This window comes from Siphateles boraxobius, unplaced genomic scaffold (genome assembly GCF_051911475.1).
Source record: "Siphateles boraxobius isolate OS27281-9 unplaced genomic scaffold, OSU_SipBor_1 262, whole genome shotgun sequence".
Classification (NCBI taxonomy): domain Eukaryota; kingdom Metazoa; phylum Chordata; class Actinopteri; order Cypriniformes; family Leuciscidae; genus Siphateles; species Siphateles boraxobius.
This window is the reverse complement of record NW_027508879.1, coordinates 430001-450000: the sequence shown is the minus strand read 5'-3', so window position 1 is coordinate 450000 and position 20000 is coordinate 430001. Positions and strand designations below refer to the sequence as shown.

General features: G+C 40.2%; 1 protein-coding gene across 1 annotated transcript in view; it reads left to right on the top strand.

Annotated features, from left to right (window-relative positions):
- Nucleotides 1–715: 715 nt before the first annotated feature.
- The window catches only part of sim1b (SIM bHLH transcription factor 1b), a 20052-nt gene continuing 767 nt past the window's right edge, over nt 716–20000 (top strand). The window contains exons 1-10 of the mRNA XM_077245493.1: nt 716–1029; nt 3947–4044; nt 4434–4523; nt 5467–5575; nt 6421–6506; nt 6596–6795; nt 7431–7537; nt 9838–9985; nt 15992–16139; nt 17296–17575. Of these exons, the coding sequence (XP_077101608.1) occupies nt 855–1029; nt 3947–4044; nt 4434–4523; nt 5467–5575; nt 6421–6506; nt 6596–6795; nt 7431–7537; nt 9838–9985; nt 15992–16139; nt 17296–17575 (1441 nt within the window). The 5' untranslated portion in view covers nt 716–854. The remainder of the gene's footprint in view (nt 1030–3946; nt 4045–4433; nt 4524–5466; nt 5576–6420; nt 6507–6595; nt 6796–7430; nt 7538–9837; nt 9986–15991; nt 16140–17295; nt 17576–20000) is intronic.

Sequence of the window (20000 nt, the reverse complement as noted above, 5' to 3'; positions counted from 1 at the left end):
GTTACTCGCAAATGACGTTAACTTGTTATTATAGAGTTCGTAAGTTTGTCTTCTCTCTCTCGCGCGCGCGCGCGCGACTTCAGAAACTCTGACCAATGAGCGCGTGAGTGACGGCAAGACTGGACAGCTCGAGCCCGTTTCAGACACACACACACACACACACACCTGGTGATGATGAGCTCATGTAGTGAAGATTCCAAGCAGTATAGAATAGAATATAATATAATAGAACAGAACAGAACAGAATAGAATAGAATAGAATAGAATAGAATAGAATAGAATAGAATAGAATAGAATAGAATAGATGAACGGTCAGCGAATGTTGTGGAAATATTGATCTCAAATAAAAGGTGGTGAGTAAACGTTAATATTAATATGTTTTTGTGAGTTTTAATGTGGAATAATACTAATACAATTAAATAGGCCTACTATAGCATTTTGAATGATCATAATTATAAGATATAAATGCTAGTTTTGATAAAGTAACATGTTTAACTGTACCGCGTGTGTGTAATCAGGTAATACACGAATTACGCGGAATATTATTCAATACATTTCACATTTATTTGTATAGCGCTTATCACAATATATGTCGTTTCAAATCAGCTTTACAGAAAATGCATGCGTTCTACAATTTAGAGTTATGTATTTGAGAAATTATGCACATAAGTAATGCGCATTTGCTTTTGTTTATTGCCGGGGACAGACTGCTAAAGTTTCGCTGCTGTGTTTCTGAGGCCTGCGCGGGTCAGATGCGCGTCCACGCGTCTGTGTTACACCTGTCCCGATGAGCTCTGCGTGTCTCGCTGGATGGACTGACACTTTAACGGGATTTGAACTCTATTAACGGTGAGATGAAGGAGAAATCAAAGACAGCGGCGAGAACGCGCCGGGAGAAAGAGAACAGCGAGTTTTACGAGCTCGCCAAGATGTTGCCGTTACCGTCCGCGATCACATCTCAACTGGACAAAGCGTCCATCATCAGACTGACCAGCAGCTACCTGAAGATGAGGCTGGTGTTCCCGCAAGGTCAGAGCTTTCTTTATCACACATCACTGAGAAACACGACCCTGAACGCTTTCAGCAGCGCGCCAAAAATAAAGCGTCATCGTTCCATCACATTCCATTCCGCGGAACGTTCTTAACAGCGCTACAACATTATATTCTCCACACTGAGGGAGAAAACCCTCTTCGGAATCACTGGGAAAACACCCGTTTGGAAACTTTATTTTTAATATTAATACCAATAATAAGGAACCATTTTAGGCCGGTGCTCGAGATTTATTTTCGTAAGTTCTTCATGATGTTTCAATAACATATCAGAGTCAGAGGGGAAAATACTTTGAAATGCCACATAAACTCTTCCGTTTTCTATCATATTATCTTTTTCATTATGCCGAAATTATGTTTATTTATGGGTTTTGAATTGACCTGTCAGATCTGCATTCAACACGAAATGTCTAACAGTAAATCTGCTTTCAAACCATGTGTATTTTTTAGAAAGCGCTATGCAGATAAACTTGAAAACGTCTTCCAATTACTGTATATCTTCTAGCGCTTGTTTCATTATAGCTCGATTAGGTTACACTTTATTTTTATATATTGTCTTGTTTTCCAGTGCAAATATTTAAACATTCTTAAATCAAGATACATTTATGCAGTGTCATTGTTACACATGTTACAGTTACAGTAAAAACTGTAAATTATGCATAATTAAACGCAACTAACCAAACCGACAATAATTACGATAATATATTACAATAATATGGTAAGAATACCAGTTTGCATGCAATATCATTCAGCATAACGGACTGTTTTTTTCTGTTTGTTTTTTAACAGCTAAAAGTCACTGGAACATTCAATATACAAATGCGCTTAATAAGCTGATAGATCGATTTTACTTTACAGGAAATACATCAAATAGCCTAATTGTTCAGATTCTAAATGTGTTCCAGTGTGTTTGAAATGCTTGCAAATAAAAATATTGTAATTTTCGACACCGCTTGATATTTGGGTTTTTTAAAGCAGGAAAATAAAGGTGATTTGTATTATACTTTGAACCATTTTTTTGACAGATAGATAGATGGATGGATAGAAATAGAGAGAGAGAGAGAGAGAGAGAGAGAGAGATGTGGCGTTTGTGGGAGGATGAGAGAGAGAGAGAGAGAGAGAGAGAGAGAGAGAGAGAGACGTGTTGTTTGTGAGAGGATGAGAGAGAGAGAGAGAGAGAGAGAGAGAGAGAGAGACGTGTTGTTTGTGAGAGGATGAGACAGAGAGAGAGAGAGAGAGAGAGAGAGAGAGACGTGTTGTTTGTGAGAGGATGAGAGAGAGAGAGAGAGAGAGAGAGAGAGAGAGAGTGAGAGAGAGAGAGAGAGAGAGAGACGTGTTGTTTGTGAGAGGATGAGAGAGAGAGAGAGAGAGAGAGAGAGAGAGAGAGAGAGAGAGAGAGAGAGAGAGACGTGTTGTTTGTGAGAGGATGAGAGAGAGAGAGAGAGAGAGAGAGACGTGTTGTTTGTGAGAGGATGAGAGAGAGAGAGAGAGAGAGAGAGTGAGAGAGAGAGAGAGAGAGAGAGAGAGAGAGAGAGAGAGAGAGAGAGAGAGAGAGAGAGAGAGAGAGAGAGAGACGTGTTGTTTGTGAGAGGATGAGTTGCCCTGATCTCTCGCGGTCACGAGCGTGCCTGCGCACCCTGCGCGCTCATTACACCGGGCGCGCGTGAGGCTGTCTGGTCTCCGCGAGCACGAGTCACTTAAGAAACAGATGAAATTATAATTGATGCTCGAGCGGATGATTTTCTTCTTTCTTTGAAGCCACATCTGTAAGAAACATCATTTTCATTAATTAAGCAGCTTAGTTTACAGCGATGCCAAGACAATTATCAACGTGAAATTTGGTAAAGCATTTTTTTTTCAAGTGTTCGTCACACCATAATGTTGTTTAAATTTACCCCAAATCTGTGGAGAATGAATGTTCGATCTGAGACTCTGTAAAGTCAGATAGCCTAATAAGAATATTAAAATTCAATGACAACACACTTTAAAAACTAATATAAATAAAACCACTTAGTCGAAAAACACACTTAATTTTGTGGCCTGCGTTCATTTATTTTTTCTGTGCCTACAATCTAATACAAACAATATCGTCACTCTGCCTTTTCATCTCCATATTTATCAGGATTGGAAAAATACAAATGTGGAGAAAACGCAAACTGAATAAAATGCACTAAATGCCAAAATAGACCTAGAATAATAATAGCCTGATAATATTTATAATTAGTAGTAGTAAACTAATACACAGTAACAGTGTATTATAATTGCAATAGATTTCTTAACCTTAGTTCCACATTTTCTGTAAAAAACATATATATATATTTTTTTTACATTTGGTCAGTATAGTTCCCATATAACTCACCGCAATGTGCGAACAATTACACTAATGGATCAATTCAGAAACCGGGCATTAGTCCAGCAGTGTGTGTGTGTGTGTGTGTGTATCGGCCTACATGTGCCATGGGCATACAGGCTCGTGAGCTAGTGTGTATTAACATGTCAGTCACGTGATTTACGCGTGTTTGCGGCTGATGTCCGGGATTTGCTTTCCCGACGGCACTGTTTGTTCACGAGCTTAGATTCACTCACACTATCGATAAAATTACTCTCACACACACACACACACACACACACACACACACACACACACACTTATCATACGGCTAAGTGAATGTTATAATAAGGATTATGAGTATATAGACATTATACAATTACAGATAATAACAATACAATTATTATTATGATATTTTATAAAATATTATAAAAGGCTTGAATTAAAAACAGATTCAGTTATGGCTGAATGTAAACATGTAAGTTGTATATGAAATATACCAAAGTGCACAAAAGGCCAGTTGTGTGATTATGAGTTATTGATAAAGATGTGTGTTAATATCTGCAGGTTTGGGGGACGTGTGGGGTCGAGCCCGATCTGTAGATAACACCGCGCAAGAGCTCGGATCGCATTTACTCCAGGTAATAATCAGCAAGATGCTACAGGTAATGTTAAGATTTTTTTTAAATTATTATCATTGGCTTTAATAATTTAGAAATATTGCAGGAAATGTTTTACATGTAAATAATAACATCGTTTACACAATCTTAAGGTGTCACTGTTACAGTGTAATTATATATGTAAGTACTGAGTAATAATAAGTAACAACATGTACTTACTATAGGATTAGGGTTTGGTTGAGGGTTATTTGCATGTAATTATGCATAATTTACTGTTATTACTATGGAAAGTGCATGTAACAAGGACACTGTAAGATAGTGTAACCGCAGGAACCCTGTAACACACATGCCTGGTTCTCCTGTCTAACGCAGCTTGTTTACAGAGTGTTCTGTGTTGTTTCTGTCATGACCTGTCTGATATTCTTGATCTGCAGACGTTAGACGGCTTTATATTTGTAGTTGCTGCAGACGGAAAGATCATGTATATTTCTGAGACGGCGTCGGTTCATCTGGGACTCTCACAGGTGAAGAACACTAACATCTGACGGCGGCCATGTTTCATATATATATATATATGTGTGTCACGTCTCAGTGTTTGTCTGTATGTTCATTAGTCACATGTCTTCCTTTGTTCTGTTTTCCCGCCACTCATTTGTTTCCATGGCAACCCTCATTAGTTCATCAGTCTCACCTGTTACCTGGTTAGTCTTGTCAGCTGTATCTCGTTTCTTTGTGCGTGTGTGTGTGTGTGTGTGTGTGTGTGTGTGCTTGTGTGTGTGAACCTTCTGCCCGTCTGTACCGGTTTGTGTTATATATTGTTAGTAAACACTTTTTGCATTGGAACTTTTGAACTCCTCATCTTCTTCTGCACATCACCGTGACAATAAATATGTGTATATATATGTGTGTGTGTGTGTGTGTGTGTGTGTGTGTGTGTGTGTGTGTGTGTGTGACCCTGGACCACAAAACCAGTCACAAGTCGCACTGGTATATTTGTGGTAATAAATTTCTATGGGTCAAAATTATAGATTTGTCTTTTATGCCAAAAATTCATTAGGATATTAAATATAGATCAAGTTCCATAAAGATATTTTGTAAATTTCCTTCCGTAAATATATAAAAATATATATTTTTAAGAATGGATACAGCAAAATCATTTTCGATTTTTTTGCATCCTCAAACTCCAGATTTTCAATAGTTGTATCTCAGCCAAATATTATCATATCATAACAAACCCACACATGGAAAGCTTATATATTCAGCTTGATGTATAAATCTCAACCCTTGTGACTGGTTCTGTGGTCACATATGTATATATAGCATTGGAGGATTATATGTTTGTTCGGCGCGTTTGACTGTGCCTCTATGAAAGCTAGCTTCCGCCACAATAAAATATTTTTAAAGATAATTGCGACATTTTTATCTCACAATTGCTCCAGTAGAATTACAGAAGTCCTTTTTACACAGGTAGAGTTGACGGGAAACAGTATTTATGAATATGTTCATCCGGCCGATCATGACGAGATGGCCGCGGTTCTGACGCCACAAACGTCGTATCACACACACTTCGTCCAAGGTAAGAAATTAGACACGGTTTGCTTAATCTAGAACTTAATCTAGAACAACAGAGAAATTCCCACACATTTCTAATTGGTCGATGTCTTGTTATGGAGGTGGGCATATGCAAATGAATTAGCTCATGTGACATCAAAGATCCCGCAGTGTTTTTGATTGATTAATTAATGCTTTGTTTATAATGAAGATGATGTTTTAAGCTCTGAAACTTGCAGAATGTTTTAATGGTACAAACACTTCTTATATGTCAAAAGATCACGGCAAACTTCATTTCTCTTGTCATGACCCCTTTAATAATGTTATAAGACCGTTCTATAAATGATATTTAAACATTGTTTTATCTTAAAGTCCCCCTGTAGTCAATAATTGTATCCCTTAAAACCATATTTGATCACCAAAATTACACATTTAAGCATTATCCCTTTAAAATATCTTGAATGTAACTCGACACCCTTGCCTCATTTAGTATCCGCGGTTATATGAATATGCAAATGAGCCCCGCCTCCACTCACTCACTCAGAGATCCACTCGTTGACGATCACACGTTGATCTGATTGGTTACAAGGTAGTTTGTGACGTCAGAAACACCAGAGGTGTTTTTGAGACTGTCTTTGGTTCACTGCAGTTTTAAGGAGAAAATACTCAGCAATGCTGTCGACTTATGAACTTACACATGATTTGTCTTAAAGCATATTAAAAACACCACATATAAACAGTCATAAACAACATTAAAAGCTTGATTTTCACCACAGGGGGACTTTAACATTTAGTGAATGTTTATGGGAGCATTTCCTGATAACCCTAACCCGGAAAAATCCTAAACTCAGTAAATTTTTCTAATTTTAGAGTATGAAGTTGAGCGATCGTTCTTCTTGAGAATGAAATGTGTTTTGGCCAAACGTAACGCTGGACTCACGAGTGGAGGATATAAGGTACAATGTTATGAATATTTAGAGTTTTAGTTACATGCTGCATTATGTAATACTAATAGCCACTGAGAGAATTGACCTTTGACCCTCAGGTGATCCACTGCAGTGGCTATCTGAAGATCCGGCCGTTTGGGCTGGACTCGTCTCTGTTCGACGGCTGTTATCAGAACGTGGGTCTGGTGGCGGTGGGACACACTTTACCGCCCAGTGCCGTCACCGAGATCAAACTCCACAGCAACATGTTCATGTTTCGGGCCAGTCTGGACATGAAGCTAATTTTCCTGGACTCAAGGTGAGCGTGAGCTGTAATATACAGCATACACACAGTCACACTGCAAAAAACATCTGTGTTTCTGTCTCGGTTTCCAGTGCAGATATCTAAACATTCTTAAATCAAAATGAATTTACTTTTTCTGGAATGTTTCAGTTGGATGTTTGTTTTTAAATGTAACTTTTTTTAAATGTTGCAACTTGTTTCAGAACGCTCAGATTCAAAAGTAACGTCCCATAATGTTTGAGGAATAATACAATGTTAATGTTCCCTTAATGTTCAATAAAAAATTCTTGGGATATAATATTTTTGTTAGCTTGTAAAGTTTTGTTTTCTGAAAAATGCATCAAAATGAAGTGAGTTTGTGTTTAAAACAAGAACAAATATCTGACAATGGAGTCAGAAAAAATAATCCTGTTTTTTTTTTTAAATTAAGTTTATTTTTCTGAATCCATTGTCAGATATTTGTTCTTGTTTTAAACAAAAACTTGCATTTTTCACATCTAAATATCTTCAGTAATTTTGCTTCTCCAGTAACGGTATCTCGATTTAAGAAAGTTTAGATATTTGTGCTGGAAAACGGGACAGAAACTCTGAGGAAGAACTTGATTTGTTTCACGGTCAGTGCTGATTCTTGTGTGTTCTGTGTCTATAAGGGTTTCAGAGCTGACAGGATATGAACCACAGGACCTGATTGAGAAGACCCTGTATCATCACGTGCACAGCTGTGACAGTTTTCACCTGCGCTGCGCTCATCACCTCTGTGAGTCTTCCTAATACAGTACAAACATACTGTATTCACATATATATATATACACCGTATATATATATCGCACTGGAGGATTATATGTTTGTTCGGAGCATTTGACTGTGGCTCTATGGAAGATTGTTTCCACCACATAATAAAACATTTTAAAAGATAATTGCAACATTTTATTTCACAATTGCAAGTTTACATCTCAGAGTTGCAAGACATAAAGTCAGAATTGCGAGATATAAAGTCAGAATTGCGAGATATAAAGTCAGAATTGTGAGATATAAAGTCAGAATTGCGAGATATAAAGTCAGAATTGCGAGATATAAAGTCATAATTGTGAGATAAAAAGACAGAATTGCGAGATATAAAGTCATAATTGCGAGATATAAAGTCATAATTGTGAGATATAAAGACAGAATTGCGAGATATAAAGTCAGAATTGCGAGATATAAAGTCATAATTGTGAGATAAAAAGACAGAATTGCGAGATATAAAGTCAGAATTGCGAGATATAAAGTCATAATTGTGAGATATAAAGACAGAATTGCGAGATATAAAGTCATAATTGCGAGATATAAAGTCAGAATTGTGAGTTATAAAGTCAGAATTGCGAGATATAAAGTCAGAATTGCGAGATATAAAGTCAGAATTGTGAGTTATAAAGTCATAATTGCGAGATATAAAGTCATAATTGTGAGTTATAAAGTCAGAATTGCGAGATATAAAGTCATAATTGTGAGATATAAAGTCAGAATTGTGAGATATAAAGTCAGAATTGCGAGATATAAAGTCAGAATTGTGAGATATAAAGTCAGAATTGCGAGATATAAAGTCAGAATTGCGAGATATAAAGTCATAATTGTGAGATAAAAAGACAGAATTGCGAGATATAAAGTCAGAATTGCGAGATATAAAGTCAGAATTGTGAGTTATAAAGTCAGAATTGCGAGATATAAAGTCAGAATTGCGAGATATAAAGTCAGAATTGTGAGTTATAAAGTCAGAATTGCGAGATATAAAGTCAGAATTGCGAGATATAAAGTCATAATTGTGAGTTATAAAGTCAGAATTGCGAGATATAAAGTCATAATTGTGAGATATAAAGACAGAATTGCGAGATATAAAGTCAGAATTGCGAGATATAAACTCAGAATTGCGAGATATAAAGTCAGAATTCCAAGATAAAAAGTCGTAATTACCTTTTTTATGTTTTATCCTGTGGCGGAAACAAGCTTTCATAGTGGCACAGTGTAATGGAGAGTTTATTTATATATATATATATATTTACATTTACATTTAGTCATTTAGCAGACATTTAGCGACTTACAACTGAGGACTAAAGTAAGCGAGTCATCGTGAAGAGGGAAGAACGACGCAAGACGTGCTCAAAATACAAAGTTCAGGGATTGCTCAGAGTAGCATAAGCCAGACAAGGGAAGATTTAAAAGGGAAGGAAAGATTTAAAAGAGAAGGATTTTTATTTTATTTTTTTATTTTATTTTTTTATGTTAAGTACTCATGGAAGAGATGAGTTTTCAGTTGTCTTTTGAATGCTGTCAGGGATTCTGCATTACGGACGAGGGTGGGGAGATCATTCCACAAGCATGGAGCCGTGAATGAGAATGTTCTGGACAGTGATTTTGTGGCTCGCTGAGATGGTACCACGAGCCGTCGCTCATTGACCGATCATAGGCTTCTGGTAGGGATGTAGACTCGAGGAGCGAGTGAAAGTAGGACGGAGCTGAGCCTGTGCTCGATCTGTAAGCAAGCGTCAATGCCTTGAACTTGATGCGAGCCGCGAGTGGTAGCCAGTGCAGAGAGATGAGGAGAGGAGTGACGTGGCCCTTTTGGGCTCGTTGAAGACGAGACGGGCTGCAGCATTCTGGATCATTTGTAGAGGTTTAGTTGCACATGATGGAAGTCCAGTTGCAGTAATCAAGCCTAGAAATAACCAGGGCCTGGACGAGAAGTTGTGTTGCATTCTCAGTTAGGAAAGGCCTGATCTTCCTGATGTTGTGCATTGCAAACCTGCATGATCGAGCTGTCTTTGTAATGTGGTCTGTGAAGGTCAGTATATATACATAAATATATATATTAATGCATATATATAAATCATCCGATGGAACCCTTTAAGGTCCCATATAGAACCTTTTCTTCTAGGAGTGTAACATTATCTAATGTAAAGTGAAACATGAGCCATTCAAGAGCAGTTTAATGTTTCATACATGTGATTTGTGTGTGTGCGTGTGTGTGCATATGCGTGTGCATGTGCGTGCGTGTGTGTGTGTGCGTGTGTGTGTGTGCAGTGCTTGTGAAAGGGCAGGTCACCACTAAGTATTACCGCTTCTTGTCGAAACACGGCGGATGGGTTTGGGTTCAGAGTTACGCCACAATCGTCCACAACAGTCGTTCGTCTCGACCGCACTGCATCGTCAGCGTCAATTACGTCCTCACGTGAGTCCCACACTCTTCACACACACTCTTCACACACACACACACACACACACACACACACACACACACACACACACACACACACACACACACACACACACACACACACACACACCTGTGACCAGGGAACAAAGCGACAGTATTTCAGGGGATTTCAATCATTTACTCACCATTGTGGTTTTCCTTTATAGAGATGCATTTAACTTTATGATGTATAAACACGTCTTCATACGCCAAATTTGAATATGCATGTATGCAAATGAGATTTGAGAGCTGCAGATTTTTAGTTAATATAAAAGAGTGCGGGGTCAAACTGAGGTCATCTGAAACTCACAGCACAATATCAATATCAGAAAGGATGTAAAACCTGCTTCTCATTATACAAACGTACAGTTTCCTGATAAGAGCCGAATAAAGGCTGTTTACTGTCTGGAGTTCAGATAGAGGCTGCGGGGTCAAAGGTCACCAACACAAAACCACAGGTGTGAAATCAATGAGACACATTTCACAAGCGCTCAGGATTCATGTTCAGGGGTCAGGGGTCACGACTGCCACAGTCAGTGACATCATCATAATAACATGAGGGGTAACACTATATAACACTGTTCCTTTATTAATGAATAACTGCACAAGAACAAACGAGTAACGCACTATTAACATTCTATAACTACTAACTAACAAGAAACTCTGATTAGAGAATTATTAAGTACTAAAGCTCAGTTGAATGTGGTGGTTCACTATTAGCTAATCAATAGCTAATATTTTTTTCATAGAGAACAAACTATTATATACAGGTTCATAATTAATATCAATAATTATAATGTATTGTATAAGGTAGGTAATGCTAACCCATTAGTAATGACTCAAGTGTTATTACATTTTTCTAAAGGAACTACTAATTATTTGGATCAGTAAATTTAAAAAAAAAATGTTTTATTATGCAATCAAATACTTACTGGTGACTGATACAACAAAAAACACCCAGTCCACGTTCATAAACAAACACACAAAACATATATAACAGTGTGTGTGTGTGTGTGTGTGTGTGTGTGTGTGTGTGTGTGTGTGTGTACGCGTGTGTGTACGCGCGTGTGTGTGTGTGTGTACGCGTGTGTGTACGCGTGTGTGTGCGCGTGTGTGTGTGTGCGTGTGTACGCGTGTGTGTGCGCGTGTGTGTGTGTGTGTGTGTGTGTGCGTGTGTGTGTGTGTGTGTGTGTGTGTGTGTGTGTGTGTGTGTGTGTGTGTGTGTGTGTGTGTGTGTGTGTGTGTGTGTGTACGCGTGTGTGCAAGTATAACTGGGTGTGTGAGTGGAAATATCTTAACAGAGGAACATCTTACAGATACAACAGACGTAATAAAATTAATAACTAAATAATAATAATAAATAAATAAAACAAAAAACAAACAAACCAATGACAACAATAATAATGAAGATGATAATAACAGTAAAATGTTTAAAAAAATAAAATAAAATAAAAAGTAATAACTGGAGGATGAGGAAGATATGATAATATAGTCTTATATAAAAATACAATAAAGTAAGAATATTAAAAGTAGTAGTAATAATAATAGCAACTAGTCTTTTCATCAGGAATGGATCAGGATTTTAAAGTGCAGATTATGGGAACACACTAGTAATGGCTAAAGTTATCAAATCCATCAGAAGGAATTACTATTAAAAATCTTACAAAAAGCTTACAATAATAACTCTATAATAGGGAGTTATAATGCTATTCACTTTAGATACTGATCTAAATAATGAGTAGTTCCTTTAGTAGGATGTAGTAACACTCGAGTCCTTACTAGTGGGTTACCGTTACCTAATATTATACATTATGCATTTTTCATGTTAATTATGAACCTGTATATAGTAGTTCCCTTTCAGTTGATAACGTCGGACGTAGTCGACGTCGACTAAATGGGGATCGCGTAAGAGAGCCTATCATCTTCGAGTACTATTGAACGAGCCAATGTAATTGGCGTGCGTGATTCGCATCACACACTCCGCCCCCGCGGCGCGGGTATAAATACGGAAGTGGATGCACGCAGTAGTTGCCTTTCGCTTCGGAGCCGATCGTTTGATGTCTCTGAGAGTGCTGTTGTCTACAACGAGCGAGTGTGTCGGTGTTCTTCAGGAAGACTCTCCCAGTGCTGGTGTCTACAGCGCGAGTGCAGCGGTGATCGCGAGTTTGGAGCTCTCAACTGCTGTTTTAACAGCAACAAATTTCTAAATGTTTGTGTGTGTTGACGGCTGGTTAGAGGGCGGAAAAGTGAGTGCTTCACTGTTTCAGTTCTCTGTTCAGTTTTGCCGTGGTCATTCCCCTGTGTGCTCCGGCACTGGTGACGGTCCTGTATTCTGAAAGAGCAACACGGGTGCGTTTGCGTCTTTTTCAAGATGTCATTCCACCTGTGCGTTTCTGGATGCGATCGTTCCCTTTTCCTCTTTGACGGTCACAATTGTTGCATCACGTGTTTGGGCTATATTTTATAAATATAGTATATAAATATGTATGCATATGTGCTTATAGTTTCAGCATGCTGAGGCAGCTTTTGTGGACGGTTCATGTTCTCATTGCGGGAATATGACTGTCGCGGTGTTGAGATCGAGACTCGCCTTCACACCGCAGCTGATGGAATTCCTGTTGAGCATACTGTTCCCTCTGTAATGGACTGATCAGCTGTTTCAATGGGGGTTCCCCCTGAGGATAAGATGTCGATAGCAGCATCGGACGGTGAGCTGGCCTCTGGAAATGACGACTTGGCTGTGTTATCTCCTTCTGGGAGTGTAATGTTGCCCAAGCCAGATCCAGAAATGTCAGCTTTGCTGAAATGGGCCGCCGGGCTGCCGGGCTCGAGTGGAAACTCCACCCTGTCCCGTTCAGTCTCAGTTGGAATCTGGAGTTTGGTATCTTGGGGCGGGCCGCGCTGGTTCTCAGCTCACCGCCCCAGTGCCTTTCTTTCCCGAAATGCATGGAGAGCTTATCAGGTGGTGAACAGCATCTTTCTCTGCCAGAAACTGCCTGAATAGCTTTTCCCCCTCACTACCCTTGATGGAGGAACGGTGAAGGGTTGCAAGGTGTGTCCCTCCATTGGAGCGGTCTGTCGACACAGGTACACCTGTGTCCGACGGCCGCTGCCTTTTGGGGGGATCCTCGTCTCCCCCATAAGGCCTGTGAGTTTTCGTCCGTTCCGACGGGCAGAGCTTACAAAGCCTGTGGGCAAGCAGCTTCCTCTTGCATGGCATGGCGTTGCTTCAGGTCTGTCAGGCCAGGGCACCCATGGCATGCACGAGGGTAATCCAGACCGTGCGCTCATAGGTGAGCACCGAACTGCATCCGACCTCGCCCTCCGGGGCACGAGTGTCGTAGCGTGCGTGATATGTCTGGCGATGTCCACCTTAGTGGTCCAGGAGCGCCATCGTTGGCTCAGCCTGGTTGATATGGCGGATGCGGACAAGGTTCGGTTCCTGGTCTCCCCAATTTCCCAGGTTGGGCTGGTCGGCGACGCGTTGGAGAATTGCAGCCAACAGTTCTCTGCCGCTCAAGCGCAGACGGAGGTCATCCGGCACATCCTGCCCTGGCGGCCAGCTGCTGCCTCCACCCGCCGCCGGTGGCAGCTCCTCCGCCTGCTCGACCGCCGAGGGCGTTCTCCGGCGGCCGCTCCTGCTGTGCCTCAGGCAGCAGCCTCCACCCAGGCCTCAGCATGGAGCCGGCCGCAGTAGAGACGCCCAGCCCGCTCCAGGCGCTGCCAAACCAGGTGGCAAGCGACAGCGAAAGCATTCCGGAGCGGGCCGCCCAGGGATGGATGAGGTGCTCTTGGAGCTGGCACGATCACTCCCTCCCCCCTGGTGAATGCCAGGTGGAGTCTTTGTTTGCGTGTGTGTGTCTGTTCCGCCGCTGGCTCCTCAAAAAAAAAAAAAGGCGGAGCAAACGGTACCCGCACTTCAAAGAGAGAGCAATTTCATCTGGTCCTGGGTCCCAAGAGGGTGACTCTGTATAGCCTTACACCCCTCTGCTCCCCCTTGGTCGCCAACTGGCCAGCGTTCGAGGACCCGGTCATCCGCCTTCTCACACGCCCCCTGCCGCTAGTGGAGACAGGTAAGTGTTGCACAGCACACTAACACCACTCTCTCTACTTTGCTGCCCCACCTCAGGCTCGGCTATCCCACTCAAGTCAGTGATAATCATCACATTAGGTATTTCTAACACTAACAGTGCTCTCTTTCCTGCAAGATGGGTTGGAGTAGGCTGTTTTCCTTCACCCTGTGTTTAAACGACGCTCATCGTGATGCAGAAGTATGGAGAAGCACGTCCTGATCGTCAGGTTCCTGAGGAGCAAGGTAATGTAAATCCTTGCGTCCTTCTTTATCCTCTTGGGCCTTATCTCTGGTGCAACTGCACTGCAGAGATCGCCCCTGAGCCACTGCAGGCAGTGAGTTAAAAATTCTGTTATATCAGTTCTCCTGCTTGTGTGGTCTCTACTAGAGGGTAGGGACTTGCTCGCTTTCGGTCAACGTATTATGCCTGGAGTTCGGGCCGGCTAACTCTCACAAGCTGAGACCCCGGCTCGGATTGTGCCCAAGGTTCCTACCTCTCCCGTAATAGGAGCAGGTGGTGAGCCTGCAAGCGCTGCCCCGGAGGAGGCAGATCCAGCCCTGGCTTTCTCTGTCCGTTCACTTATAGCTGTTAGACGTGTACAGAACCCAAGCCATAGACCTCAGACCAGCTCTACAAATATCTGTTAGGAATTCAGCAGAGAGGGAAGGCTGTTTCCAAGCAAAGTTGGCAACTTAGCGCTTGCTTTCATTTCGGTAAAAATTCCGAGATGCAACATGTCCACTTAGGTGTTGAGCTCCTCTATGATGAGTGTAAAGTGCTCCGCCTGGGTGTTGACAATATGCTTTGCTAAACAGATTCTAGAGTTGGGGGCTGGACGACACTAAGTTGAACCGCTGCTTCCCGTGGGCTCCCTTCTCATGAAGCCAGTTTCACCGTGAGCCCGGTTCATATGTGTATTTTCCACATTTACCTCCCTTTGGGTAGGATGTGTTTCCGCAGCGTCCCTTCCTTCCAATGTACGGGAACGCTTTCCCGGTGGTCCTGTAGGAACAGCAGTGACTTCCCTGGCCTGGCGCTGTCCTTCCCCGCCTTAATTGCGGGGGCATCAGGAGGCTTTTGTCTAGGCACTGAAAGGTGGCAGCTTTAGTGGCGCTTTCAAAGGTTATCCCCATTCAGTAGACGTCGACTACGTCCGACGTTATCGACTGAAAGGGAACGTCCTGGTTGCGTATGCAACCCACCATTCCCTGAAGGAGGGAACGGAGGACGTAATCCCTTTGCCATTACCGCTGGACCACCGCTGACTCCGGGTTACGCTCGGCTCCTCAGCGAAAAAGCAACTAGTGCGTGCATCCACTTCCGTATTTATACCGCGCCACGGGGGCGGAGTGTGTGATGCGAATCATGCACGCCAATTACATTGGCTCGTTCAATAGTACTCGAAGATGATAGGCTCTCTGACGCGATCCCCATTCAGTCGACGTCGACTACGTCCTCCGTTCCCTCCTTCAGGGAGGCTCCCTGAGAGGTACGATAAATATTAGTTATTGATTAGCTAAAAGTGAACTATCACATTCAACTGAGCGCTATTACTCACTAATTTATTAATCAGAGTTTCTCGTTAGTTAAGTCGTTACTAGAATGTTAATAGTACGTTACTCATTTGTTCCTGTGTAGTTATTTATTAATGAAGGAATAGTGTTATAGTGTTACCACATGAGGATGTGTGTGTGTGTGTGTGTGTGTCTGTGTGCGTGTGTGTGTGCGTGCGTGTGTGTGTATGTGTGTCTGTGTGTGTGTGTGTGTGTGTGTGTGCGTGCGTGCGTGCGTGCGTGCGTGCGTGTGTGTGTGTGTGTGTGTGTGTGCGTGCGTGCATGTGTGTATGTGTGTCTGTGTGTGTGTGTGTGTGTGTGTGTGTATGCGTGCGTGCGTGTGTGTGTGTGTTTAGGGACACTGAATATAAAGGCCTGCTGCTCTCTCTGGACCAGTTGAATCCCAGTAAACCTGCGTTCCCGTACACAAACCATCACGAGCGCGAGGACAAGCCTCAGGTGTCCAACGCCAGGAGCAAGACCTCGGTTTCTCCTTACTCACAGGTATCACACACTCTCACACACTCAAACATTCTCACACTCTCTCACACACTCTCACACACTCAAACACACTCTCACATCCTCTCACACAATCTCACACACTCTCACACACTCACACAATCTCACACACTCTCACACACTCACACGCTCTCACACACTCACACACTCTCACACACTCTCAAACACTCTCACACTCTCACACACTCTCACACACTCTCACACACTCTCACACACTCCCACACTCTCACACACTCACAGTCTCTCACACACTCACACTCTCTCACACACTCTCACACACTCACTCACAGTCTCTCACACACTCTCACACTCTCTCACACACTCACACACTCTCACACACACTCACACTCTCTCATACACTCTCACACACTCACACATTCTCACACTCTCTCACACACTCTCACACACTCACACACACTCTCACACTCTCTCACACACTCTCACACTCACACTCTCACACACACACACACACACTCTCAGCACTAATAATGTTGCAACACAACACTGTCAAACCACACACCTTCAATATTTCTCACATTATCACAGTTTACTCACTATAGTTTAGAAAATGGTAATAAATTATGAGAAGAGCTCAGAGTTATGAAATCAGTTGATATTTCACACACACTCTCACACATGAATTATGTTGAATATCTGTCAGCTGGTAAATTTAACTACACAATTAGATAATACCAGTTTAGCTCAACCAATCACCAAGCAATGCTTCATGTTGTTCAGTCTGTGGTGTAAAAATGTGCATTAGTTATTAAAGAAAAAACACTTCAGCAAAACATGATCAGCTCAAAGTGTCCCAATCATTTACATTTTACTGGTAGTCACTGTATGAAGAATATTTGGGTGTAATATATCACAGTTTATAGTTTATTTTGCTCTCCTCACTCACATAAATGAACTATAGTGTCCTGCACACACTAGTACAAAAAATTATATCTGGTGTCTGAATAATTTTTAGTCCCAAATTTTGTAACTGTAATTTTACAGTTTTTTATAATTTCATAATTAAACAGAACACAGACATATACTATGTAAACACAAACTTTTGTCTGAATAATATTTGGTTTGACTGTACATGGGAGCACATATATTCAGACACCAGATATAATTTTGGGTATTTTTCCAGCAGTTCACAGGCTTCCCGCCGGATCGCTCGGACTCGGATCCCGACAGCCAATGGGACGGCAGCCCTCAGACTGACTCCGCCTCCCCGCAGCGCCCGGATCCGGGAGACCCGTCAGAACCGGCGGGAGTTTCTCTGTGTTACGGCCTCGCTCCGGCTGACGTGATGCACGTGACCTCACACACACACACACACACACCGGTGTGTGAGCAGGGAGCTCGTTACGGGAGAGAGGGATGGTGGGACGCCACACGAGACGGAAGAGTGTTTCATCATCCTCACGGTCAGTGATTTAAAATGTGTCACATGATCCTGCAGAAATCTCTCTGATATGTTGATTTGCAACTTTTCTGAATCAAAAAAAAAAACAGCCTGTTTGTGGAAAGCATGAGAGTTTAGGATTCCTCAATATTCAGAATTTTTTTAATTTAATGCGTCCTTGCTGGGAATCATAATCTTTCATCAAAACAACTTTTACATGATGTCATCTTGGCCACGTGTTAATTGGGGTGTGTTCCCTTGATAAAGTGATTGATATTCATATTTATATCTAAACTATAGAGCTGGGCAACGATTAATCGCATCCAAAATAAAGGTTTGTTAACGTAATATATGTGTGTGTACTGTGTATAATTATTTTGTATTTATAAATACACACACATGCATGTATATATTTAAGAATATATAAATTTGCATGTATATACTGTATATATTCATATATAATTAATATTATATATTAATATAAATATTTTATGTGGAAATAACACATTTTTCTTAAATATATACATGCACACGTGTGTATTTATTTATACAAAATAATTATACACAGAACACACGTATATATTATGTAAACACAAACTACACAAAAATCACAAAATCGTGATTAATCGTTGCACAGCACTAATATAAACACGTTTTTTTAAAATTACCATTTATTCACAACTTTACTTAATGCACTCTAACACGTGGATTATAGACTAAAGATATACGTATAAATGTATAAACACAAAACTTCATAATCATTCATCAGTGAGTTTCAGCACGCAGATATTCACACACACACACACACACACACACACACACACACACACACACACACACACACACACACACACACACACACACACACAAGAGAAGAGAGACGAGTGTAAATGAAGGAAGAAGGAAGGACTGTTTGTTTTGCATTATTTCAGAACTGCTGAAACATAAATCAATGGAAAAATGAAGGGAAATCCCTTTATGACACTGTTCTCTCGTTACTGTTTACAGCAGAAACACGTGCAAGCCAAATCTCAAGAAAAGGGAACATTTAATTCTGCATGTAGAAAATTAAGTCTATTGAAGCCCATATCTGCCACATATTGACTGTCAGAATTTTGGTCAATTATGATGTAAAATGTCAAAATTATGAGATTGACATACTAAATTATAGTTATAACAAAAAGTCAATTATGAGATTAAAAATTGAAAGTATGACAAAAATGTTGAAATTATGAGATTGACATACTAAATCATAATTATGAGATACTAAATCATAATTATGAGATTAAAAAAATAGTGTAAATTATGGGATGCTAAATCATCATGACATAAAAAGTAGAAAATGAGATAAAGTCGAAATTATGACATACTAATTAATTAATAGTTAATTATGACATACTAAGTCAATTTTGAGATTAAATTATGAGGATCAAATTCAAAACTCTGACCAAAAGGTCGAAATTTTGACAGTCATAATTTTGATTTATGTCAGTTAGGACATAAATGTCAAAATTATTAGACCATCAAAATTATGAGATACTAAATCAGAATTATAAGATTTAAAAAACTGACACTATGAGAAAATCGAAACTATGACACTAAATCATAATAATGAGATTAAAAAATTGAAATTATGACAAAAAATCTAAATTGTGACACTAAGATTTGAGATTTAAAATTGACAAATTAAGCCACAATTATGAGATACAAAGTAAAATTTTAAATAAAAGAAAATTTCAATTATGAGATAAAAAGTGTCATAATTTTTTAATCAGAATTATTATTTACAAAAGCATGATTTTTGGGGGAAATGGGCTTCCACAGTAGTCTGTTTTAAAATATTTTATTTTCATGTTACTAAAGAACATTTTCCCCCGTAATTCTCATTACTTTGATGCGAGATCATTCAGATTTTGCCGTATTTGGCTGTACAGCGTGTGTGTGTGTGTGTGTGTGTTTCATCGACAGCTCACTGAGATACTAAATCAGAATCATGAGATAAAAAAACTGAAATGATGACAAAAAAATGTAATTGTGAGGTAGTCCAAATTGACACACTAAGCCACAATTCTAAGATATGAAGTAAATTTGAGATAAAAAAATGTAAATTATGAGATAAATAGTCAAAAGTCATAATTTTTACTTTTTATTTCATCATTATTATTTAAAAAAGCATGAAAAAAGCATGAAAAAGCATGGCGGAAACGGGCGTCTTCCATTTTAGAATCTTTATTTTTGCAATCTGGCAATATTTTCATTTTCAGTAATTCTCATTACTTTGATGCGAAATCATTCAGATTTTGCCGAATTTGGCTGTACAGCACGCGCGCGCGCGTGTGTGTGTTTCATCGACAGCTCACTGAGATACTAAATCAGAATTATGAGATAAAAAAACTGAAATGACAAAAATAATGTATTGTGAGATGGTCTAAATTGACACACTAAGC